At 44.9% G+C, this 24,650-nt stretch overlaps 1 protein-coding gene across 2 annotated transcripts in view; it reads left to right on the top strand.

Annotated features, from left to right (window-relative positions):
* The window catches only part of MCF2 (MCF.2 cell line derived transforming sequence), a 60,962-nt gene that overhangs the window by 28,906 nt on the left and 7,406 nt on the right, over positions 1 to 24,650 (top strand). For both annotated transcript variants that reach the window (XM_075512928.1, XM_075512929.1), the window contains 22 exons: positions 261 to 410; positions 3,267 to 3,391; positions 3,860 to 3,974; positions 4,345 to 4,464; positions 5,648 to 5,839; positions 7,291 to 7,482; positions 7,633 to 7,804; positions 10,945 to 11,033; positions 11,612 to 11,700; positions 11,948 to 12,014; positions 13,851 to 13,966; positions 14,080 to 14,149; positions 14,511 to 14,603; positions 14,940 to 15,032; positions 16,036 to 16,161; positions 16,983 to 17,204; positions 20,938 to 21,030; positions 21,995 to 22,073; positions 22,609 to 22,672; positions 23,152 to 23,258; positions 23,340 to 23,452; positions 23,734 to 23,846. In XM_075512928.1, the coding sequence (XP_075369043.1) occupies positions 261 to 410; positions 3,267 to 3,391; positions 3,860 to 3,974; positions 4,345 to 4,464; positions 5,648 to 5,839; positions 7,291 to 7,482; positions 7,633 to 7,804; positions 10,945 to 11,033; positions 11,612 to 11,700; positions 11,948 to 12,014; positions 13,851 to 13,966; positions 14,080 to 14,149; positions 14,511 to 14,603; positions 14,940 to 15,032; positions 16,036 to 16,161; positions 16,983 to 17,204; positions 20,938 to 21,030; positions 21,995 to 22,073; positions 22,609 to 22,672; positions 23,152 to 23,258; positions 23,340 to 23,452; positions 23,734 to 23,846 (2,600 nt within the window). The remainder of the gene's footprint in view (positions 1 to 260; positions 411 to 3,266; positions 3,392 to 3,859; positions 3,975 to 4,344; positions 4,465 to 5,647; positions 5,840 to 7,290; positions 7,483 to 7,632; positions 7,805 to 10,944; positions 11,034 to 11,611; positions 11,701 to 11,947; positions 12,015 to 13,850; positions 13,967 to 14,079; positions 14,150 to 14,510; positions 14,604 to 14,939; positions 15,033 to 16,035; positions 16,162 to 16,982; positions 17,205 to 20,937; positions 21,031 to 21,994; positions 22,074 to 22,608; positions 22,673 to 23,151; positions 23,259 to 23,339; positions 23,453 to 23,733; positions 23,847 to 24,650) is intronic.

Genomic DNA, 24,650 nt, shown 5'->3' with positions numbered 1-24,650 from the left:
CTCTGCCCAATACTATCCTTATTTAAGTCCCTGTTGTGGATTCAAACTGCCCTAAAAGCCACCCGGCCATGTGTTGGTGGCCACTAGCTAATGCAGCACAGCACACATCAGCTCCCTCTGCAGTAGACATCCCACCCACCTCTCTCAGAGCAAGCTGTTGGGCTCCCCTGCAGATCTCAGCCTTGGCTCTTCACACCCTCTTAATGAGCTGTAGGAATATTCTGAATCCCAAGCTGATTGCAATTATTGTCTCCCACCAGGCAATAGAGAGTTTTGCACTAACCGTGAAGGAAATTGCACAGATGTTACAATCCTTTGGCACGGAGCTGGCAGAGACGGAGCTACCGGACGACATGTATTCCATTGAGCGCATCCTGGCCCTGCGCACGGAAAAGTACTACCAGCTCAAGGTAAGTCACAGCAGCAGCTCCGCCGCGTGTTTCCAGCCCCTGTTTGCGCAGCAAGATGGGATTTCTGGGGTTTGACTGCTTGTTTGTTTGGTGCCCGCTCCTCCTTCCCTCCCATGCATGTGTACGTGTTGACAGACAAAATAAAACACAGCATGACTATTTCTATATGTTACCCTTACGCTTGCCATCCACTCAAGTAAATACCCTGCCAGCATCCAGCAGACTGTCTCAGCTGCCGCCTCCTTGCTGGCTGCAGAAGTTGGTGTCTGTAGCGTGCTCCTCCTGTGGGCTTTGCACATCTCGCTGGCAGGAGGGAGGGTGGGAGGCTTCGTCACCTGTGGGTTCGTGCCCCCGGTGGGGTTCCCGCTGCTTCACCCCCACGGCTGGAGGACGCTGCACGCAAAGATCATGGGCGGGTCTGGAGGGATGGTTTGTCCCCAGGTCCCTCCGCCTGATGTGGCTTCCCCAGGGGGGCTTCGGGAACGGTGCTGGAGAGCATCTAAGGTGAAGGTTTCTTGTGAGCATGTGGTACGGAGCGTTCATGACGTGATCCCTGTCTTCACGTGAGCCTTCATGCTTCGTCTTAAACAACATTTGTGTCTTTAATATTTTAAGATTAATTTTCAACTGTTTGTGGTTGTGATTACAATTATTATAGGAGCTAGTGGAAGCTTTAGTGCAGCCAGCTGCTGCTCCGTCAAGCTGTTGTCTTTGCTGCTTCTGCATCTTTCTGGGGACGGCACAGGCCTGTCCCCAAACCTTCACTTCAGAAACGGTTCCCGTGTTAATAGCCGTGCTGTGTGGCTGAAGAATGAGCTCCTTTGCTTTGTGACAGGATTCGTTTACCTAAGTCCAAGGAGTGTATCTATTTTCATTTATCACCATTTGTCATTCACGTGACAGTGAGTTCCTAGAAGGCTGCCTGTACAACACAGACAAAATGACATCCAAAGTGTGCTGTGTGTAGGCATAAATGTATGTGCATATGTATAGAAAGTATCATTATAGATACTGCCAATAGTCCTTTATTTCTTCTTTGAAAATGAAGAGAGCTGTAGTATAAAACAGCAGCTACATATATTGCAATATGACTTACTGACTTAAACTTCATCCTTAGGACTATAGCCAAAGCGTAGGGGGCAAATACCGGCTCCACAATGTAGTCCTGTATATAAACCAGTCAGTAATACACGCTTTCCTCTGTGGAGAAATAAAACATGTCATGTGTTTTCATTTGCATATAAAGCACAGCAGCACTCAGTACAAGGCATCTGTTGCTTTTAATGCCTCGCCTATTAATTTCAAATATCAAAACCCCTCGTTGGCTTTTGACTGAAATGAAGTCCGTTGGCTTTTTTCTTTTGTTCCTTCTAAGACCATGAAGGATGAAAGCAGATGAGAAACTGTGCACAGATTGTGGCGACAGCAAGACATGGGATCCTTGTCTCTCTCATGACAACCCCAAGATTGGTACAGCTGATTCCTGAGTTCAAATAATGAGTCGATCAGAATAATTTATGTAGCTGTGATACTGAACAGAAGCTGGTTGCAAACACAATGAAAAAATGACAGAAATTAATTAAACAGAGTAACTAAGAAATTAACCTCTTTGATATACTGAACAGGAAAAAATCAAGTTAACACCTGTTTGACAGTCAGGCTACTTTGTCGTACGTATAATGAAAGGCTTTGAATCAAAAGGGGAACGCAGGGCTCTGGAGAGTGAGATGTAAGAGGATGAAGTAACAGCCACCTGCAGTCTAAAGCATGCTGCATAATTCCTCTTCCCTTTTGAGTCTCCTGGATGTGGTAGTATCAAAAGGAGATGGGGTTTTTGCCTTGTGGTCATCTTCCCTGATGTTTTAGTGACAGGGATGCAAACCGGCAGCGGACACTTGGTGTGTGGGAGAGGAGAAGCTCCTGGGACTGTGTCCTTCTGCTCCTGGGCTGCTGCCCTGAAGACGCTGTTATGGTTAGGTTGCTGTGAGCTATCTGGGGCAGGCAGACGTTTAAGCAAGCCTGTGCTTTCTGAATCTTCTCCCTAAAGCGGTTTTGCCGTTGTTTCTCTTGCAATAGAAACCCGGCTATCTCGTAGGATGGGCTCTTCCTCCTCCAGGAGTTGGCTATCCAACGGAGCCGTGCACAGGTCTCTCCTTCAGGGCTTCTTCCAACTCAGTTCATCAGCCACACCTATTTTCTCCTTCCTTCTCACCTCTGTGTTTGGTCTCTATTTTCTGAAAATAATTGACTAAATGCACCTGTTTGCTTTGGGGCTGAGCCCAACAGGGCACAAAGCAGCTCAGCTGATGTTAATGAACACTTGAAGGGTTTAAATGTTCACTAAGTGGAGGTTACATTGGAAGTGCTGACTTGCCTCTATATGCAGAGCCTCTAGTAAGTGGTGCCACACGGTCTCAGTCCCAGCTTTGTCCCTCTATGGGATGCTCTTCCAGCAGCCTCTTGTGATGGCCTCGATGGAGAAGCACAGCCTCCAAGCTGCAGAAATACTTGCTTGAATACATGATCTTGTACATAGGTCTCTAATACAAACCCACCTGCTCACCGAGAGAGACTTGTGGTAGTGCTGTCCTCCTGCCTCCGGAATCATTTTGTGGCCTGATGTTTTCACGCGTGCCAGTTTCCACCCAGCCTGGCAACCAGTCCATGGTTCAGCCTCCTCCAGCTCCAGGGGGTAACCCCACGTTAAGGGGGCTAAAGCATCTGCTGGGAGTCCTTTGGTCTGATGGATACTGCTGCTTCATTTCATACAGGGAGACTAAGGCAGGAGAAACACGAAATGCCTTATCCTTACCTCACAAAAAGTAGCCTGAATCAGAAATGTTTTGCATTATACAGGAAGATATTACAGCAGTCACAAAAGAGGGAAACTTGCTTTTGAGCAGTTTTGAAGAGCCTGACTGCGGGGAATGCAGTCAGGACCAACACCGCGAGAGGCCTGGGGACTGGGAGACTGTCAATCGGTGAGTGCACGATGTTCCTAATTTGCCTGATGTTTAAGTGGAAACACTCAAGTTATTTAAGTGTAGATGTGTTGTTTAGGTCACCTATCAAACAGGTAAAGACAAAGATATCAGACCCATCAAATTGCCGGATGACTTCTGTCAAATGACTTTGACCTCCTCTGATTTCCCCCCCAAACGGCTTCGATGAGGCTGTGGAGCAGATGCAGGGTTCTCCCATGCCAGGCTCCCAGGTATTATTCAGATAAATGGAGATAGCAACAGCTGCTTCACACAGGTGCTGTCATCTGCAGTGATGATTTCATTAAAATTCTCTCTGAGATCTTCATAATCATATATACACATCTGTTGACTTCTCATGAGAGCTTGGGTCCAGAAGACCTGAACAGGTGATCTCTAGGGCTTGTCCATCTCTGCTTGTCCTCTATTTGCAAATTGTTCCAATCCTGTCCTTTTTCTGTGCTCAAGGTTACTTGGCCAGCTGCATGAGATGGAGACTGCTTTTGATGGCTTCTGGGAAAAACATCAGTTAAAAATGGAGCAATATTTACAGCTGTGGAAGTTTGAGCAAAGTTTTCAAGAGGTATGATCAGATGCACTTCTGTTGGCAGAAGGAAGAGTTGGAGATGAAAAGGAGGGAAGAGGAGAGAAATTTTTATGCTTTTTACTTTCAGAGTGTTTAATTTATGCTGCTGTTCCTTGACTCTGGCAGGGCTAGCCAGCTTGGGGAGACCACTGTGCTTCCTCATGCAGAGCTAATTTAGGTATCACTGCCCTGCAGTCGCATAGATTTTGCTGATAGAAGCATCTTTGAATTTAGAAATTAGTTCTTGGATGCTAGTTTTATTATTGGATTTAGCAGTCTTAACTAAAGGGTGATTAATTTTGGTCTGAGAATGATTTCCTGCCTGTGCTTTGTATCCTTTTGCAGCAGTCTTCTTCTTTGTGTCTAGGTCAAGAATGCCATTGAATTTTTAATGGGTCAGCAAGCGGAGCTGCCCGACACTGGTGACAGTGTCCCCCAAGTAAAACAGAGGCTCAAGGACTTGGGTCATTTTGATGGTATGGCTCAGGTGAGATAATCTTTCACAGAAAGAGGCACTAATGAAACCCAAGAGGCACATTCTGTATTTGTGGTAGGAGGTGTTTTCTGAAATTACCTGGTTCTGGTGTAATTCGTTGGTAAGTGGCTGCACAAAAGGATTGATTTTGTGTCTTTGCTCTGCACAGCGACGCTGTGATCACTCTGAAAGCCAGGAGCAGGGTATTTAATTATCATAGTTAAAATAAATTGCTGAGCCACCATGAAAATCCAGAACAGATAAATGTCTGAACATAGGGGAGGCGTGGGAGTTAATGAGCTGGAAGAAGAATTATTTATATGTTAAGTGCTTTAGCAGCGCTAATAGGCAGAGACTTGTTACCAGGCACATGGAGAGGCAAAAAAGTTGCTATCTTGACGTGTCTGTGATTTGAACATAACATATGGATGAAGACTAAGAGATGTAGGGGAAGGAAGAGTGAAGAGAGATGATTCACGGGAGCCCAACTGAGGATGTGACTTCTGTAGAGGGATGTGCTTGGCAAGTGGGCCACAGTCAGTGGAGAAATCCTGAGGGATCTGGACACAGTCCCCAGAGGCTTCTTTGAAACTAAGAGTCCTAGAGGAAAGGTCTAAGGCTTTTTGGCCATTTGGAAGAAATGTCTGTGGAGAGAGGGAGGAGGAGCAAAAGGCCAGGCAGACAGGGCGCAACAGGGAAGCAGTCCCAGCCGAAAGCCAACCCTAGAGAAGACGTAACCATTACGCTGACCAAGATGTGCAGACAAGATAGCGTGTTCTTTGCGTCAAGCTTTGCTGCAAAGAGCCTGGTTTATTTTCACCATAAACCTTAACTGCTCCAATTCCCTTTCATGCTTATGAGCATAGTGTGCCTAAACCGGACATCAGCTGCGGTTTTTTGAGAGTGCAGTTCCTGGAGACGGCAGCAATACATTGCCAGCAGCCATTCACAGCATTGCTAGTGTGGTGAAATACTGTTTTCTTCTTCATCCTCCTTTTGGATAGCAAAAGTTTTTTTTCCCAGATGATGGGTGCCATTTTATCCTGCGTAAGCCACCCATTCTGGCTACTCCTAATGGCAGTCATCTCCATGTGTACCTGAAATCTGGTAAGACAAGAAAGTGCATGTTGTTACATGTAGATATTTTGGCATTATTTCAGTAAGTGTGCAATCCGTTCTCTTCCTTTCACTGAAGGATCTGATAGGGAAGGCTCAGGTGGTGATACTACACGGACACCAGCTAGCAGCAAATCATCACTACGCGCTCAACTTAATTTGCCAGCAATGCAATGAGCTGCGGCACCATTCTGATGTCTTGTCTGATGAGATCAAAAGGAAGCAGATGCGGCTGCAGAAAACCTTGGATCTTCATACACGCCTTCAGCAGGTAGAGTTCAGAAACACAGTGCCCTGAGAAGTAGATAGGTAGCTTCTTCGTGCGGTTAGCCTCTCCGCTTCTTAGCTGGAAGCATCTGGAATTTGCAGCTTTGCTTCAACAGTTCATGGTAGGAAAGTGTTCCCCAGAGGCTGGAAGAGTGCTACACCCCTCATGTAGCTGGTTAAGTTAGCAAATAGATATCTGCTGGTGCTGTGAATAGTCAGCAGAAAGAGGTGGGCATCTCCAGGGGACAATTCAGAACACCAAAGTTCAGCTGCTGCTGTTGCTCGTGCTTTCATGGTGCATCCATGTATTAATTGACTTTTCAGGTTCTCGTACCCAGTGCAATAGAGGTAATGCTTTCAGATAAGCTCCAGCCTTTTTTTGTTAGTGATTTATTAAGAATGAACACAGCTGACTGTAAAATAAGGTGACAGATTGGTAGATAGGCGCAGCTGCTGTGTGCTAGCATGAAAGTGGAGTCATGTGGCTCCAACGCTCTTTGATATCTTAATCAGCATCAAAAATTCATTTAGGGAAGTTCATGCTAATTAGGCCAGAAGGCACACGACTGTAATATGCTTGAGGCCATTAAGAGAAGCAGCAAAGTTTGACCCTGTTCCATTTCACTGTTTTGGGGGACGAGGGAACTTGGGTTTTTTTCTCTGATGCTCCACTTCAATATTGCATTAATCTGTGGGGACGGACGATTCCTCGGCAGCATCTTGGCTGCTGGGCAGTGTCCTCTCCTGGGCTCCTTGCAGTCCGGGTTGGTGCTGGTGGTCTAGCCCATGGGCTCTGCTGCAGCACACCGTGGTCCTGCTCTCCACGGCTTTCCTTGCCATTCACGGCACTGGACGTCTGCTGTCGTTCTTGGCTGCAGCATCTTCTCACGCCCGTGCACGCCACAGTGTGCGAGTGCCAACTGAACCCCGGCCTGGCGTTCAGCTATTACCTGTGCGTGTTAAATTTACAACTTTAAACTGCAATTTAAAATCCTTATTTTTTTTAAAAAACATGAATGCATTTACTTTGATCATTTCTCACAGTCCAGGTCTGCCCTGAGCCAGGCGTTTATCTCAAGAAACCTGCCTGTCTCGTTGTAAACTCTGTAGTGCCCTCTTCAGCTTTCTGAGTTGGAGAAACAAAGATCTGCTTATCATTTGGTTCAACTATGCACTAAATAGTGCTTTTGTGTCAGCTATACCACTGGTTTTATCGAGGTACAAGTGGGAGCACATCTTGGCTGGGTATGTTGAGGACGGCAGTCACCCTCCAGAAAAAATGTGGCCTTTCTACTTCCGCATCAAAATGCAATAGTTGCTGAGCTCTTTAGGAGTACTAATTATCTCCGTGTTGAAAATACAGATCTGGTAAATGATATTCCTCATGGGAACTTTGATTTAGTAGGGGTGCCGCTGACGGTCTCGCTCCCTGTGTTTGCCCCGTGCTGTTACCAGGCTCTGCAGTGCTGTGATGAAGGTGCCTACCTGCTCGCCAACCAGCAGATGGATAAGTGCCAGTCTAAAGAAGGCGCTCAGAAAGCTCTCCAGGACATAGAAAGATTTCTTGAAAGCTCTTCAGCCTACTTAAACTATGATCCCCAAGCCCTACACTACGATTTTGAGTCAGTCTTAACATCTGAATTGAAGGTAAGCAACCCCTCCAGTTCCTTGCTACACAAGTAAAAAGCAAGATCGGACTGTGTTGTGGTGTTGTCAGCTTTATAGTCCTCTGTTTTGGGTCAAAGTGCAAAATAATGGCAGTTATTTGATCACGGGAGTCTTTTTCGCTCTCTACAGTGCCAGATACAGTCAGTGCAGGTCAAGCTTGAAAACGTTCGAAGCATGTTTGAGAATCGGCAGTCTTGCTTCAAGAAGCTGTTGGATAAACACGTGCGGCCCATCCAGTTAGTAGCCCCTCGGCCAGAAAATCCACCAAGATCAAAATCACCATTATTCTCTCCTAAACATGGTAAAATATTTTAAGTTTATGGTATTTTGGGATTATAATATTGCTTTGAGGCAGGAAGAGTGAGGCTAAGGAAGGTTTTGAGAAACCAGCTAGACCTTGCTGGCTGATACAGAGTTGTTGTGTAATGCTAAATGTATATGAGATGATTTATTATCTTTCTAATTTTTGTGTCTAGCTTCCCATAGCTGTGTGAAGAATGGGGCTGGTCGCTTGGTATTTATTTTCACTTCCTACTCAGTGAAAAAAAGAGAGCTGTAAAGAGCACATACTTCCAGTTCTGCTTTACTAGCATCCTACTGGGCTGAAAAATGGTGAATTAGTACTACAGGGAAAAAGGGCAAGGTTTATAAACTTATTAGCATACCTATTCCCTGTGGCAGTCTCCATAACTGTCTCGAGCTGGAACTGACATAAAGTTAGATTGACGTTTGCAAAGGAGCTTGGAGAAATGAGGAGCTCAAATCTCACGAACAGAAATGAGCTGGATGCGTAACTCCCTTTGATTCCTTGAGAACGTCTTCCTTAAATCCCAATTGTGGAATAATTAGTGCCCATAAAGGTACATATTCTGGTTGAACCGGGGTCACTGAATGTTCTGCCTTGATTGTGGTAATGGGATGTGGCACAAAGTTAGCTTTAAATGATAACACTAAAACTTTCATCCTTGGCAGCCCTGTATGTATCAGAATTAAAAAATATTCCAAAGTAATGTCCATGTATTTTAAACCAGGGACACGCTAAGTTACGTGGGAATATTAAATTCAGTGATTTGGCTGTATAAAGCAATTAAACATTTGTGTATTAACACAAAATTTTGATGATGAATTAATGAATATTGGTTATGGTGAATTGTAGCACGTGCCACGCAAACAGTACAAGTGGCTTCAGTTCAGGGAGTTACTAATGTAAAAAACCAAGCTAGTGGAGGGATGGGAGTGAAGCTAGATGCAGTGAAGGGAACTAAGCTGCTCAAGATGCAGGCCAGTGACGCAAATAAATCCCAAATTTCCTTTTCCTCAGGCCGATGCCACCTTCACTAGACCACACTGCCCTCTGAAGCCCTTTCCTCAATCAGGAAAAAAGCTCGGAGTCTTTAAACTAGAGTATTGCCCATTTTACCTAATGTAACTTTTCCAGCTTTCTAGAAAGAGGGAAGTGTTAAGGAGGAATTATTGACTTAAAGAGTAGGGGTAAACGGGTGGCCACCTCCGTGGGATGTTGTGAGACCATCATCAATCGGCTGGACTTATTTCATGCCTTTATGGGATGCACGTTTTTCTAGCAAAGGCCCTCAGTCGCCTGCAAAGCGCAGGTATCCTCCATTAATCCTCTTCCTGAAAGAGACGATCAAGCGTGTTGAAACGAGCATGGCCAGCAAGAGGGGAAAGACAAAGGCTCCTCTTTGGATAGATCATGCCAAGAGAGCTTTTTAATAAGGCCTCTGTTTGATACCAAACATCAAAATGCTGCAGGCCTGCTGGCGTGATGTGCAGTGTCAAAGACGCATGCTGGGCTCCGCTGGGAGTGCTTTGAGATGGATGGGTTTTATGGTGTGGATTGAAACCAAACCACCTCTGAGCACATTACTTTTGTCCTCTTTTTCTTTCTTTCTTTTGTTTCCCCCCCCTTTCTTTTTCTGTCTGAGGACAGATGCTTCCTCTTTCATCTTTGCCCTGGATTTGAAGCCTGTCTGATAAATGTGGTTCTAATTTTGAAACCACTTTTTTGGGGGGGAAAAAAGAGTAAACCTGTCCTGTCCTGAGCCATAAAGCGTAGTGAGATGTGCAGAAGCGGTACAGCAGGCTGCGGCAGAGCCCGAGTGCTGGGGTAGAGTCGCTCTTGCAACAGAACGGCGAGCTGCAGCTGGTGACCGTCTCCCGTCTGAGTTCCTATCCGTGCTCCCTTCCTCCCAGTGGCACTCTCCCAGTAGGACCACTGGCGAGTCCTCGCTGCTTTTGGGTCTTCCTGTCCGTCGTGGGTCACGCCCCACGCACGCCTCTGATCTGCTCTCCAGCATCCAGATCTCTCTCCTTCCTCATTTGGCCGCTGGTTTACGCGTGGAGGTGTAAGGCCTCGTTGGTGCGATAACACGCGATAGCTTCGTCTTACGGCAGCCCCGTCTGAAGACGGGGTGCCTGCTCTCCGCGTGGGTTTGCATTCCTCTGCGCCCATTTTTCTCCCTGCGTCTTCTGCTTCACAAAAGGTGGTTCTTTCGGTGTCGGCACTGTTCAAACCTTCGATCTAGACACAGCTGCTGTTGCATTCACGTGTGCTGTGATGCCTTTTTTTCACCCTAACGGAAAGAAGGAACTTAGTCCAGTTTATTTATTTATTTATTTATTTATTTTTTACTTCGCTAGCCTCTTTTTTTCTGTTTGTAAATAAGGTGACTATTGCACATCGGAATGTGTTTATTTTTGGTCCATCTCAGAATTTGGCGCAGCCGCTGGGGCTGCAGCCTGGCACGCGGAGCCGTGGCTGAGGCTGGCGCCGGCGTGATGCTGGAGAAATTCATTATTGCCGTTCACGCTGGGGGAAAAGACCCTTTTGCTGAAGAAGTGGCATATTGACTCTTCAGGTGTAAGAAGTATTTGAAAGATGCCGTATAACTCGTTGGGGAGATTGATGGTTTATTTTTAAGCTTCCAGTTTACCTCTGTAACCCAAAGTATTACAACTTGTAATTATTTACTGACAATATCAATAAATTCTTCCAAGGTGGAGAAACAGTTTATACCAGCTGAGCATCTTGCCCTACGTTCATAAAAGGACTTTAAAACAGTATCCCAGTAGGTGATGTTCCTTTTGGTAGTTTATTTGATTTTATTGTTTTCTATCATTTGCACAGGCTTCACAGACTCTTTTAGGTTTTGATTACAGTATTCACTTAATGGACATTTTGTTTTTTCTGATTACTTTTTACTTTATGGCCTTTATGACCATCCGTGTCATTTGTGTTATTTGGTATTAGTATTGTTGCTTGAGATATCCTTTATTTTGTCAGTTTGCTTGTAGTATTAGCTAACTAATTATTCATTCTTAAAACGTATCCCATTTTTCTTTGTGACTTATTAGTTTCTGTCTGAACCACCTCCTTCGCTATAGATGTACATTACATAATTATGTTTTCTTCTACCCAAGGTGTGGATTTTAATTCCAGTTTGAAATTTTCATTTGATCTCTCTCTCCCTGGGAAGAAAACATCAAGAAAAACTCTAAGTTCTCGCAAGGTAAAAATTATTCGTGAAATCTCAATTAGTTTTATACACTGAAAAACTGAAACCCTTCTAAAAATTGATTGTACTTAGACTTTGGATTTGAAGATGCTCTTTTTTTTTTTTTCTTTCCTTAGAAAAAAAAGCAAACAAAAAACCCCCTTCATATCCGTATGGTTTAGTTGGATTAGTCCAGCACCTGAGATCTATCTTGGATTATTTTTCCAAGTCACAGATATCGATTTCCTGTGTGTTATTCCCTGAACTTGTTCTTTGCGTAACAGTGATGTCTATTAGGAAAACTCCCCATCTGCAGATGCTTCCCCTGTGGAAACTGTTCTCTGCTCTCTGCACTAATGAGTTATGTTACCAGTATTTTCAGATTTTATGTAGCGGGGTAATTTCTGGGAATATTTGGCTACCCATTATACGCTATGCCCTTTTAAAGTTTTGTGTCACAAAAGATTTCTTAAAAGGAAGCGTATTTCATGCTTCCCCAAGGAGCTCCTGTGCCGACGTCAGGGGCTGGGCTCGCCCTGCCCCTGCAGCCACCTCCCTGCACCTCTTCCTGGTGCATCCCATTTCTCTTCCAGATCGAAGTAATGCACGACTATCAGGAAAAGCGGAATTCCTTGCAGTCTTTTATTTCAGACAGCGATGACAACTTAGATATACTAAAAGGGTAAGCTTTCACCCTGTTTACAGCACTCAGAATGGTGTTTCTGTCTGGCCAGTCCTTGCCCCATCCATGTGTTCCTCCAGCCTGGCCTAGGTGTTCTCTCTTGCGCTTTTACCCGTTTTCTCATCCCTATGTTGGTTGTTCATGAGATTGCACTATGTTTTGGGCTAGTTGAACCACACTGACCACCCGTGGGTTTTTTACAGACATAAAAATAATATGCTTCTTTTTTTTTTATTCTTTATTTTAGCCATGTCATAAATGAGCTTATAGAAACTGAGAGAGTGTACGTAGAGGAACTCTTCACTGTTTTGACGGTGAGTGACTTCTTCAGATTGCTCATTACTGTTCCCAGGTGACTTGTACAAAAGGGCACCTGCCACACTGTCAAACTAAGCAAGAATGGGATGGGGCAGGTTTCTACCAAACTGTCAGATTCCAAGCTAGTCATAAATTTTCAAGTTTGCTCCCTAGTGTGTCTTTGTTGGAGGCATCTGCAGGAACAGTTGGTGTCAGGATGAGCTTTTCATCTAGAATGAGGGAGAAGCCTTCTGTTTGTACACAAAGGCACTGGTAATTAGTTTTATCAGTGCCTGGAAAAACGTACAAAAAAGCTGTTATTTTTAACTGTTCCCTAATTTCTTTTACCTTTTGGAGACAAAAGAAAGAAGCTTGTGCTTCATCCTAGGGAGGATTCTGTCTCAGTACTGTGAAGTTTGTGAATGTATAAAGCACATTTCTTTAGAAACCAGATTATAATTCCTCATACTGCCATTTTAGACACATCTACTTTATTCCAAAATAATTCTTGCTGATGGCCAAAACAAGCTGGCTGTTAAATAGCTCTCCCCCCTTGCATTTCTCTCACCGAGGAACAAGCAGGATATAAATCTGTTGGACTGCAGGTAGTTACACGTAATTGCCCTGCACTGATTGGTTTTTTCTGTTGAACCACACTCTATGTGATAAAGCAGTTGGCAGATATGGAGATTTATTACTGTGCATATCAAGTCTAGATAGAGAAAAATGGACAGATAGACTTAGGTTTTCTGAAGATAGTATTTCCTTTAAAGAGGGGAGCCTGCTTGCAGTGGTTAAATATAAATGACCAATTTTCCAGATACTTATCTTCTACTGAATCCTTAATCAACTACAAAGTGCCTGCTTAGTATAAGGAATACCGATTCCAACCATAGTGAGTGTGAGAGAGAAATTTGGAAAGCCAAAGAAGATACGCCATACACACTGAATACATTTTTGCAAACATTTTTGCTACTCATGTTAAAAGGACCTTAGTTCTGTGCAACGCTTGGTGACTAGCGTGGCCAGCTTGAGCTGTGGCTAATGGCCTTCTTGACGTCTTCTTTGCAGTAACAGTCCTGAGCTCTGGCCATGCCTTCTCCCTACCCTACAGTTAGGATGCTTACCATATCTGGTGAATGTTTTTGTGTTGGTGCAGTGATGTGATGTTACTGAGGGGAGATTTGCATTATCTCCTAGTTCCACCCAACAATTTGTAGTGCAGTGGCGTCCCTTCCAGCTCCTGCCCGGTTTGGGAGGCTGTGGTTCAAGAGGCAGGTGGAGCCGCAGAGGACAGAAATCTTGAGGCATCGAGGAGAGCGAGACCCTAGTGCTCAGCAGGGCTTGTACAAGAGCAAAAAGCCCATTGATTTTGGTATTTGATCTCAAGCTGTCTCTTCTTTGTAACAAGTCACCTCACGCACCGCTTCTCGTGAGGTTGCGTGTAACTGCATACCCCGTAAAAACACACTGCCGCTCCTGTGTCCCACGGCCATAGCAGCAGGCGTGTTCAACCCAGACGAGTATTCCTCCGGGAGCTCTGCCGCAGTCGGGCCGTAGCGAGAAGAAAGCGGCTGCGGTTTGCCTTTAGTGAATAGAGAGCATCTCTGCAGTGCTGGCCAGCCACACAGGAGCCATCCCAAGCCATCCCCTGCAGGACCACAACCCCCCCACGTCCAGGGACTGAAAGACAGGGGTTTAGGGACAAAAATAAGGAAATAAAAGGGATGTTGCACTTTGAAACAAAGCAGATTGTATTGAAAGTCTGTTCACGTCCCTTTTTCATCTGCCTTCGAGGAGATGCCAAGCCAAGGTCTTAGCGACTGAGTGATGAGCCCTTTTGCATCCCGCAGGGCTACAGAGCTGAGATGGATAACCCCGCCATGCTCATCCTCATGCCTCCCGTGCTGAGAAACAGGAAGGACATCCTCTTCGGAAACATGCCTGAGATATACGACTTCCACAACAAGTACGATGCTGCCTCTATTCCCCTTTTTACCAGGCTGATTTCCTAAGGCGATTAAATACCCAAGCCGTACCTTGCTCACTGCTGCATTTTGCCTCTTCTCCCATCTCTTGCAGAATTTTCCTGCACAGTCTGGAAAGCTGCCTGGGAGCGCCCGAGAGAGTGGGATTTTGTTTCCTAGACAGGGTGGGTGACTCACTTTCACATATAAAGCAGGCTGGAAGGCCAATGTTTCTCCTGATTTGTCGCACTCTGCGACATCTCAGTTATGTCAGTTGAGTAAGATGCTTCTGATACGCAATACCAACAGCAAGGCAGGGAGCGTAGGTGCGTGGCCAGCAGCAGAAGGGGGAGAGCAGCAGTCGTGACTACACCGTGGTCTGCTGGGATTCCCAGCAGTGGTTCTTTTACCCAAACTCTGTGACTTTTAGATATTACGGTTAGCAGCAGAGATAAAAGCAAATTTACCGTTTGGGCGTTCACCTTATTTGGCTGCTCAGCAGGTTTGCATGCACGCGTGCGACTTGCTTTTCGGCTTCCCTTACAGCGAGAGGATTTCCAGATGTATGAGAAATACTGCCAGAACAAGCCCCGGTCGGAGTCCCTGTGGAGGCAGTGCTCCGAAAGCACCTTCTTCCAGGTGAGCTGTTTGTTTCTACCGAGGCAGGCATCGTCCTGGGACACTCGTTTGTCCTAAACACCCTCCTCAGCACCCCACTGACTTTGCAGCATATTCTGTTTACCATTGCGTGGAAGCCTCGCAAAAATAGCAGGTGGAGTTTCTTTACACAAGGAGTTTGAGGCAGATCCATTCGTTATATTATTTTACGTGTTTTTATAAATTTTCTTTAGTTGTAGGCACCATATGACATTTTTACGTGAAATCTGTGAAGTCATCAAACCATACTAGTCATGCTGTTGGAATAACTACTTATAGTTGGTGCGGAACTTACTTGATGTGAATTCTTTGTTCCAGGAATGCCAAAGAAAATTAGAGCACAAACTCGGGCTGGATTCCTATTTGCTCAAACCAGTGCAGCGCCTGACAAAATACCAGTTACTTCTGAAGGTATTTCATATTCTGCTTTGAAAGGACATCAGGAGATAGATTTGTTTTCCAGTTTGTTTTATTTTTCAATTAAAGGTTACCTGTAAATCAGCACCAAGCCTTAGATTACATATTGCTTATCTTGGCCCTCTGTAGTGACTTTCAGTGAGGATGAAAATTTGCATACCTGAAAAAGGAAAAAGTGCTTTTAACAAGCCGTTTTTATGGGGAGAAAGACTGTTTGAATCTGTTCAGAGATGCAAAGTGACAGAAGCACTTCTAAGAAAACTGAACCAGAGATGATCATAAGAGTATGATGAATGAAACATAATATATTGATGCATCTCTTCTTCTCCTCAGGTTCTTATAGTGCCTGTAATCTTTAATGCATTTATTCTTGTGTCCCCCATCTGAGGCAGGGCAGTGCTGTTATTCCCACTTTACAGAGTGTGACCAACGGTGGGGTGGTGGCTTCTGAACCCCACCTTCCAGCTTCTTGAATGAGAGATGAGTTACACAAGAAGCTGTAAGTGGGCAGAGGAGGTCTGAAATGAAAGTAATTTTATATCAGTGGTATAATTCCCAACTCTGTCTTCTGCTTATTGACTCGAAGGCTCTGGATTTTATAAAATCTGTTCCTTGTGTCTACCAGTCTGAAGACAATCATCTGCTGCAACCTCATTTGAAGGCATATATGACATATTGGCAGCTGATGGAAAACCTGAGCCTGATTTTCCATTTTTTACCAAGCAGAAAAACACAACACAAAGACCTCGGATGAGCGTGATGCCGCTCTATAACCTGGCACTGTCCTTAAGGAAAGCCAGAAAAAATGGGCCATGCTTCAGTGGTCTGTTTCACACCTCACACTGACTGTGGTTTAGAGTGAGTCTTTTTTCTGGTGACATATGAAAAAAGAAACTAAGGCAGTGTAGGTTGCTCTTGGGCATTGGAAACTTTGGGCGAGATGGAAAAGTCCGCTTTGTTCAAGTGCAAACACGTGCTCTTCCATTTCTATTTTCAGGAGTTGCTAAAGTACAGCACGAGCTGTGATGGAGTTCAGGAACTTCAAGAAGCTCTGGTTGCAATGTTGGATTTGCTAAAGTCAGTCAATGACTCTATGCATCAGATTTCAATAACAGGATATGATGTGAGTAGATTTTGGGTAATGAGAGACCTTGCACAAGGCCAGATGATGCATTGGGAATGGATAGTGTCCCAGAATGTATGAGCTAAAAACTATACTAGAACAGCTACAAAGTGAATGGGATCAGGAAGCTCTTGCAGGTGACGGTCTGCCATCTGATTTCAGGATTTTGGAAAATATCCACATCCAAAGGACACGCCGAGTCGCATAGTGCCCACACTTGCCACCTTGTGGTTTTCGAGAGTATTTTTCCAGCATGCATCTTAGTTCTCTCATGGTTCACCTTATAATTCACCTGGGGTGTCTTCATAGCGTTTCTCATTCAACATTTAACTAAATACTCTCTGAGGCTGATTTTGATCCTTGCCCATTGAAGTGGTTGTCTTTCCTAGGGCTTCAGGGAAGGATGAGGGGTTGGCTTTCTAAGCTGCTGGTGCCAGTCCTGGCCTCCTTGAGAGGTCCATCCCCTGAGACCTCAGTTCAGGCCCAAATCTCATCTGTCCTCTGCCACTGAAGTAGCCAGAGCCCTTGACCTGGACTCCCATAGGAGCTGGAGAGTTTTCCTATCTTCCTAGTTCTTCCAGTTACTGACTTGTATCCCTTCACATAGGCTAGCTGCAGCCCTGCGTCCGAGACCTCTGCTTCCCTCCTGGCATCGTGCCGTCACTCCCAAAAGATCATCTGATCCTTCCAGGAAGACCTATTCTTAGAGTGACGTGCCTTGGAACAGGGCTGGCCCCATCACCCGTCATTGTTTGGACAGTCCTCTTACATTTTAATTGGCGTCTTTTTCTTTCTTTTTTTATTTGTCATACTCTCACCAGGGTGACCTGAGTGAACTGGGGAAAGTATTGATGCAAGGATCTTTCAGCGTTTGGACTGGACACCGGAAAGGTCCAACCAAAATGAAGGATCTTGCCAGGTTCAAGCCAATGCAGAGGCATTTGTTCCTGTACGAGAAAGCTTTGGTCTTCTGCAAGAAGCGAGAGGAACATGGAGACGGATATGACAAAACCTCATCTTACAGTTTTAAGCATTTTTTGAAAGTAAGGACTTTTTAGTTGGGGCTATTGCCATGTATATTGTAAACCAGTAACTCTGCAGACCCAGAAAGCATTTTTCCTCTAACACAGTGGCTTGTTTTCTGCTATTAAGGGTTGTAATGCCCCATATGGAAGTGCCATGCCCGTGAAAGGCTGTTGGTTGTAATAAGCTGTGAGGACCCCTGTAGCTGAAGCAGCAGCTGGGAGAGCCCGTGGACTCAGTCACATATGTGATGGCATCTGCCAGGGACACCGTGCTGCGGCCAAGTCCCAGGGATGAGAACGTGCCTTCCCCCCTCCCCTAGTCCACTTTCCGGGAGCAGGGGCGAGGACATGAAACCGGGGAGGCCCTTTGCGTCTTCTCCAGCCCACCTGGGAGAGCAAGGGGGCTCCTCCTGCCCCTGGTCCCCTGGGAGGTCCCTTGGGCTGGGGTCTGTCTGGTGCACAGCCTGGAGGAGCCTGGCTCCTCCTGAGCCCTGTTTCCCAGCCAGGAGGATGTGGAGACAACTCTTCTTCCTCTCTCATTGCCTGTCTTCTTTGGCAGGCTCTAACTGCAGCTAAAAGGACAATTATCAGACGAAGAGAGTAGCCTATGGCAAAGTATGAGGGACATAAACAACTGTCCCAAGCCTATAAAGGCCAATTATTATCAATAAAAATCCCAAACTGCTCCTCTAAGAGACCTTCTGGCATACTGCGTGTGATGAGCACTTCTAACACCAGCATTTTGTCTCAGTACTCTGCCTTGTTTTTCTTGATAAATAAAAGCCCAATATGGGTATATCTTAGAATGGAAAAAAATGGGCACTTGGTGGCAGAGCCCTCAAGCCCAGGTGCCGCAGGTCCCTGATCTCAGCGGGGTTTGGAGAGAGAGATGCCACGAGTATTTGGAAAGCCGTGTAAAAGGAGATAAGTCTGTTCAGCTCCAGTGCATGTTACAAATTGTGTATTAAAACCAAATCCCAGGCCATATGTTTAGGTACTTAAGTGTTTTTCCCAAGCAGCATAATTTTCTTTCTGGAGAGCTTGTTTTCCCTGTAGTACTTGTTTCACAATACATGCTTTTGAAAGAACTGAAGAGGTAGCACAGGGAAAGCCTGCTCAGAGGAGAAAATCTCCTGTTCAGGGGTCCAGGCAATGTGGCCAGGGATTTTCTTTGCCTGGAGAGGGCTCATGTAACAGTTGTTTGTGTCGCCACGCTGAGAGGTTGGGGTTAGAGAATCCGTGGATGCTGCAGGATTACGTCCGCACACATACGTTTTCTGAATTGCTGTCCTGAGGGTGAAATCCTGTTTCTGGAGCTTGAAGTTTGTTTGATTCATGATAGTATCAGGAAATTATTTTTCTTTGCAAGAATGTTTTCTGGGGATTCAGAATTAAAGCAAGCTGTTGGGTCGAAGCCGTGTAACTGGACATCTGCAAAACAAATAAAAGAACCCCTCAGGGTAATATTTTACATACTATGTAAAATATCCAGTGGTAATATTTTACATAATGTACTATGTAAAATATCCAGCTGAGATTCAGTAACTTAGAAGATGCGGGTTCATAACTCACTGCGATGCCAAGTAAATCAGTCTGCCTCTTAGCACCGTGGAAGTGATGCGGATGAACCATCCCAGAGCTTTACACTAACCCACCTCGGTCTGCATTGCAGTGAACCAGCAGCTGAGGGACAGTAAATCCTGGTCAGGGGGAGGAAGCAGAATTTCAAAATCCACTAGCATGAATGAACAGACCTTAAATACGTCTATTCCTGGCACTTTCCTTCGCATCCTCATAGTAGATCATCTGTAATTTCTAATATCTTGGTGTCTGGGCAGTTTTTTAGGAGCTTCCGTAGAAATTGCCAGAGGAGATGCACAGAACTGGAAATTGCAGAGTATGGATAAGATTATTTTTTTAAGTTTTAAGGTTTTTAAGTTTTCATAAAATCAGAGTGGAGCCTGATCTGCCTTTCTAAGGCTTTATGGCGCTGTACTGCACAGGATAAAATAATTTAAAAAAAATTATTTTAAAATTTTTAAAATAAAATAAAACTAGGAAATACTGACTGCTGTTCAGTGATGGGCCTTTCTGCATCTGCAGGCAAACGCTTTCTCAGAAGTTCGTCAGAGCTCTGCTGTTCATACCAGTGAAGGAATGAGGAAAGCTAATTAGCAACTTGCTTCCTATTTCCTGAGGCTCTTTGTAGTCACTGAAAATGGGTGCCAACATTTGAAAAAGTAACTAGGAACAGAAAGTTTGCCTAGGTGACCTAATCTGTAAATCCTTGTAGTCGTTTGGACCAAAAGCTCCGAGGATGCACATACTAACAAAGAACAGCAATCTTAAACAGATGTTCTTTCTAAGGCCTTATTTGTATTTATACTGATTTATCTAATGCAGTCTGTGTCAATAATTTATGGTGGATGATACCATTATTATTAGATCTGTTTCAAAACATGCCAGTGGGATACTTGAGCTATTTTTGACCATCCGTTAATCGGTGATAATTTGCTAGCAAACTGCTTTAAGTGAGAAGGTGGATTATGCGATATCGGGTATTAAAGTGTTTTTCAGCTTTATGGCATGTTTTTTCAGCTTTATGGCATGTCTCTAGCCTGGAGAAAAGGAGGCTGAGGGGAGACCTTATCGCTCTCTACAACTACCTGAAAGGAGGTTGTAGAGAGGTGGGGGTCGGTCTCTTCTCCCAAGTAACAAGTGATAGGACAAGAGGAAATGGCCTCAAGTTGAGCCAGGGGAGGTTTAGACTGGATATTAGGAAATTTTTCTTCACCGAGAGGATTATCAAGCATTGGAACCGGCTGCCCAGGGAAGTGGTTGAGTCGCCATCCCTGGAGGTATTTAAAGGACGTTTGGATGAGGTGCTTAGGGACATGGTGTAGTGGTGGGCTTGGCAGTGTCAGGTTTACGGTTGGGCTCGATGATCTTAAAGGTCTTTTCCAACCTATATGATTCTGTGATTCTGTGATGTTCAGCGGGTGGGTCTGAGATCTCCCGTTGCTGAAGAGTTTCTTGGTCTCTAATTGTAGTTTGAGCTACTGAGTCAGTTGGGTCATGTCCAGATCCTGAATTATTTGGGCCTTTGGCATTTCCATCCAGCTTATCAAAAGTGGTCTGTGATAACGGGTACCTAGGTACGGCACGCTTCCTGAAAGCCAGCTTTATGGCAGCTCAGGCTGTATATCCAAAAATTAATCCTTGTTTTGGAAACCTTGGGATGGTGTCTCAACTACAGGCATGGTCAGGGACCAAAAGATGTTGAACTGAAATTCCTAAAGGAGCTGAGGGCTTCACAAATGGGTTTTAAAGATCACTGAAAGAATGAAACACAGAATTCAGCGAGTAAATAAAGAATAATATGGCAGAAATAATGTATGTAGAAAAATAACGCGCCAGGCATTTATAAATCTTCATAAGCCCCGTCTGAGAAATTTCATACTGAAAGAGGTATGAGATGACTTTTCAGTTAGTTCCACTGATTCCCGAATGAAAAGTCCCCTAAGGTCTATTGATTGGTTTCAGAAAGCTTTTACAAATACAGCAAGCTAGCGGAAAGTCAGGGGGGATAAGTCAGATAATGACTTTCAGTTGCTACTGAAATTAAAGTTGATGAAATGTGTTAAATTGGGTGAAAACAGGTTTGTTTAACATGCTGCAAAATGCCTGGATTCATAGGGAAGAGGGAAAGATTTGTAGTATGTTTAATTTTTCGGTTCTTTTGGATTTGCAGATGAATGCAGTTGGAATAACTGAGAATGTGAAAGGAGATCATCGGAAATTTGAAATCTGGTATAGTGGGCGAGAAGAGGTCTATGTCGTGCAGGTCTGTAGCTTCAAAAATCTGGGTATTTGTACATCCTTGTAACAGTGTTAAGGAAATGTCTGATAATCCCGTAAAGATCAATGGGAGGCATTTAACTCGCATTTCTTCTTTCTCTTTGCCCATGTCAGCATTCACAGAGCTGTCCCAGTGGCTGGTCCTTGGTGTCCAGGCCAGAACTGTAAAAGTCATCTTAAAGTGGAGACAGAATTGCTCCTTGGAAATAGAGCCTTTTATTCCAGATGAAATCTCGAGTAGACCAGTAGTTTTACTGTGCTTAATAGCTTACGTGAATTGAGCTGGGAAATGGGCCTCGTGCTTTACTGGGCAGAGGCCACATGTGCTCCTCTACAATTAGATCTCAGAACTGCTCCCCGAGCAAAGGCTATTTCCGTGGTGCTGTTTCCAGTAGTCTTGCGACTCATCTACAAAATAGTAGCCCGACTGACGTGATTTCTTCCTGATTTTTTTTTTTTCCTTTTGTAGCATTTTGAATAGAAATTTGTGATGGTGAAACACTAATAGGGTGTTCACAGGAAAACCCGTTGTGAAAATATTGTTGATGGATGGGGTTTTTTAATTAGTCTTCTGCCTAGCTTTTTTCCTCCGTGTGACAACACAGTAGCCAACTTAAAATTGTAAAGCAGCTGTATGTAGCCGAGTATACATATATTCAAAAGGCAGATTTGGCCCTTTAAGTATTTTGTAAAAGAGGGAAGATGCATGCACACGTGTGCTTTTGCCTGCACTCCTTGCATTGTAGTGATGGCTCCACAGCCTCCACTGTGTTTTGCCTGGAGGTAGTGGGGATCATCAATTTTAAAAGATCAAGAATGTTTAAAACTTAGTGGTGGCTTTGGATAGAAGGGGATTTCAGATAATTACAGCATAGAAAAGTAAGATTTTATTCATACATTATAATGGATGATTCTCCATTCAAAACTCAGACAATTTTCTCTTCTTCCAGGCCCAAACAGTAGATCTGAAGATGGCTTGGTTGAATGAAATAAGAAAAATTTTGTTCAAGCAGCAGGAGCTTATAAAAGGTACATTTGACCAATTTCTCTGTGGCATTCACTGTGCAGCAGAACCTTTCCTATTTTCACATTGCTAATCTTCAAATCCACTAATTCTCACCAGAGAATTGATTTTCAGAAGAAGCCTAGTAGCAAAATACTGGAGTGAGGTCTTACATTACAGGGAAAAAACATAACTTAGAGCAGTAAAGGCCAGGTGCTTATGTGAAAATGAATTACAGAAGTACTTTTTTTTTTTTTTTTTGTCATTACCTTGGGGATTATTTCACATTTGTTATCATAGGCTTAATTCAACAAGATGCATAGCAGATGCCTAGTTTTAAGCATATTAGAGTCTTCAGTGGCATGCTCACTATTGGATTTGTGCTAACATACCATCTTAATCATAACTAAGTCTGTGCTTTGCAAGAGTCCCTAGGTCGGTTTTTCTCTTAACAGAAATCATTAGTGTTGTACAAAAGGTCTAACTTTTAAACTAATGCTTTGAGTGTGATGGTTACTGATACAAAAATGGATTTTAAGCTGATTTTTGACCTCCTCACAGTGGAGAAGCAGCAGCCCGGCTCGTGCACGGACCAGCTCCCACTCTCTTCCCAGCTGAGCGATGGGTGAGTCCCAGGAGCTGGACCGGAGGCTCTCGCTGGTACCCTCCCATCGCTGGGCACCCAGTGTCTTCTGGCCGTATCCTGGCTCTGTGCTATTCCCCTCACCCCATTTCTGTCCGAAACCTCTGGGTAGGTGGCAGGAGGGATGTGCTGCAGTTGGTCCTTCGGTGGCAGTGGCCTGGGGACAGGGTCTGTGAGGGGCACCCTCGAGCGCTCGCCGGGCAGCACAGCCTGAGCTGCAGCTCCTCTGCGAATGGAGACGAAGATCAAAGACGGTGCTCAAATTCAGGGAAAGAGATACTATAGCAATTTTATTTCCCCTCCCCCCAAAATTAAAACCAGTCACCGAATCCTTTACTTTTATAGAAACGTACATTAAAAAGTACCATTATTATTTCTGACCCTGTTTTACAGAACCTCGTGGAGTTTACGTTCCTTCGTAAAGTAAAACTAAGATGGATTTCTTTGTTTTAATCATTCAGAAAGCAGCAGAGAGCCTCCATAAGCTCAGAAGACAACGACTCGGAGCGCACCAGCCCAGTGATGCTGGACAGTGGGCTCCTGTCCCCCCAGAACAAGCCCCACAGAAGTATGGACCCTTCCCCTTCCTTCGGGGCGTGCTTTGCGGGTTCTGGGGTACCCCCAGCCTGAGCTGCACACTGTCTTGCAGGCTGGCCGGGAATGTCACAGTCCCTGGAAATCTGCGAGGGGCTGGAGGAGTGGTCGGGTAACCAGTACCTCTCCAACTGCTCGGACACCGAAGAGGAGGACGGGAACCAGCTGGTTAGTACAGAGATGCAATAGTCCCAAAGCTCGGGGTGCTGCCGTTTTTGGTCATCGCGCTTTGTTTTCTTCACTGGATGATGGGTGTATCTTGTCCATGTCTCTCAGATTTTCCACATCTCAATTCTGGGGAATGAGGAGATGTCTCGGCCACAGTTTCTTGAAATAGTTTTAATTAAGGTAGCTGATAGGGCTCTGTCATGTTCCCTGCGGCAGTCAGAAATAACAGCTGCGTGATATGAAATGTAGCTAAATAAGATAATTTTTTCTTACTACCACAGTCTCCAGGAAAATATAAAGCCCTTGCAGACTGCAAGAGGAGAGGATCAGAGGACCTGCTGGTGAAAAATGGTGATGAAATCCAGCTTTTGCATGAAGATGGTGAGGGACAGTGGTAGGTATTTTAGGATTACTTTGCCTTATCTCTCAGAGCCTGCAAGGCAGTCCTGTGCAAGTTCACTTGCCTGGTGATACACTCGTTGCAGCTTCTGATTAAGTTTTAGACTGTTCCAGAAAGCTGGAGAATTCATTCCCTTGCCAAGACTAGAGGCCATATGCACTGGCTTGGCCTGGGAAAACGTGTCAGGGCTTCCCTCGCCATGGGCATCTGGGTGGGCTGTATCCTACCAACATCTTCACAGCCCCTCTTGCCATGCTCTTCCCGCTTCAGACGATGCTTCAAGCGAGAGCTCTTTGCCCACCCCAGCTCAGCTGTTGGCTTTGTTCCTCTGGGCTTATTAATAGCAATATTGAGTAATTGCGAGACATTTTCCTCCCTCAAACAGCTGTACGAGTGTTAACTGGTTAATGGCTGCGGACCAGCTTTCTGTTGTATTTAAAGCTGTGCCTCGCAAGATAGCACTTCACAGCTGGTTCTCTCCTCGCGGCTGGGAGCGTTGCCTGGGAAATCACCATACCCAGCCTCCTGCCTGTTGAACCATTAGCCTCACTGTCTCAGAGGGCAGCGTGACCTCTCCTGATTTTTGCAGCAATTTGGCTGAGATTTCTGGCTGTCTTTCCTTTCCAGGTTGATTTCTGACTAGCTCTCGTCAGCCAGCCCGGGGTCTCAGTAGGAGAGAGCACAGCACGCTAATGCCTTGTTCGGGATGTGGAAGGGGTGATATTGGCAGGAACCTGAATCAGATTTGTTCGGGCACTAGCCCGCAAATGCACAGACACAGATGCCCCGCGGAGGGTT

This window comes from Mycteria americana, chromosome 10 (genome assembly GCF_035582795.1).
Source record: "Mycteria americana isolate JAX WOST 10 ecotype Jacksonville Zoo and Gardens chromosome 10, USCA_MyAme_1.0, whole genome shotgun sequence".
Taxonomy (NCBI): Eukaryota; Metazoa; Chordata; class Aves; order Ciconiiformes; family Ciconiidae; genus Mycteria; species Mycteria americana.
This window is presented reverse-complemented; position numbering and strand designations above follow the sequence as displayed.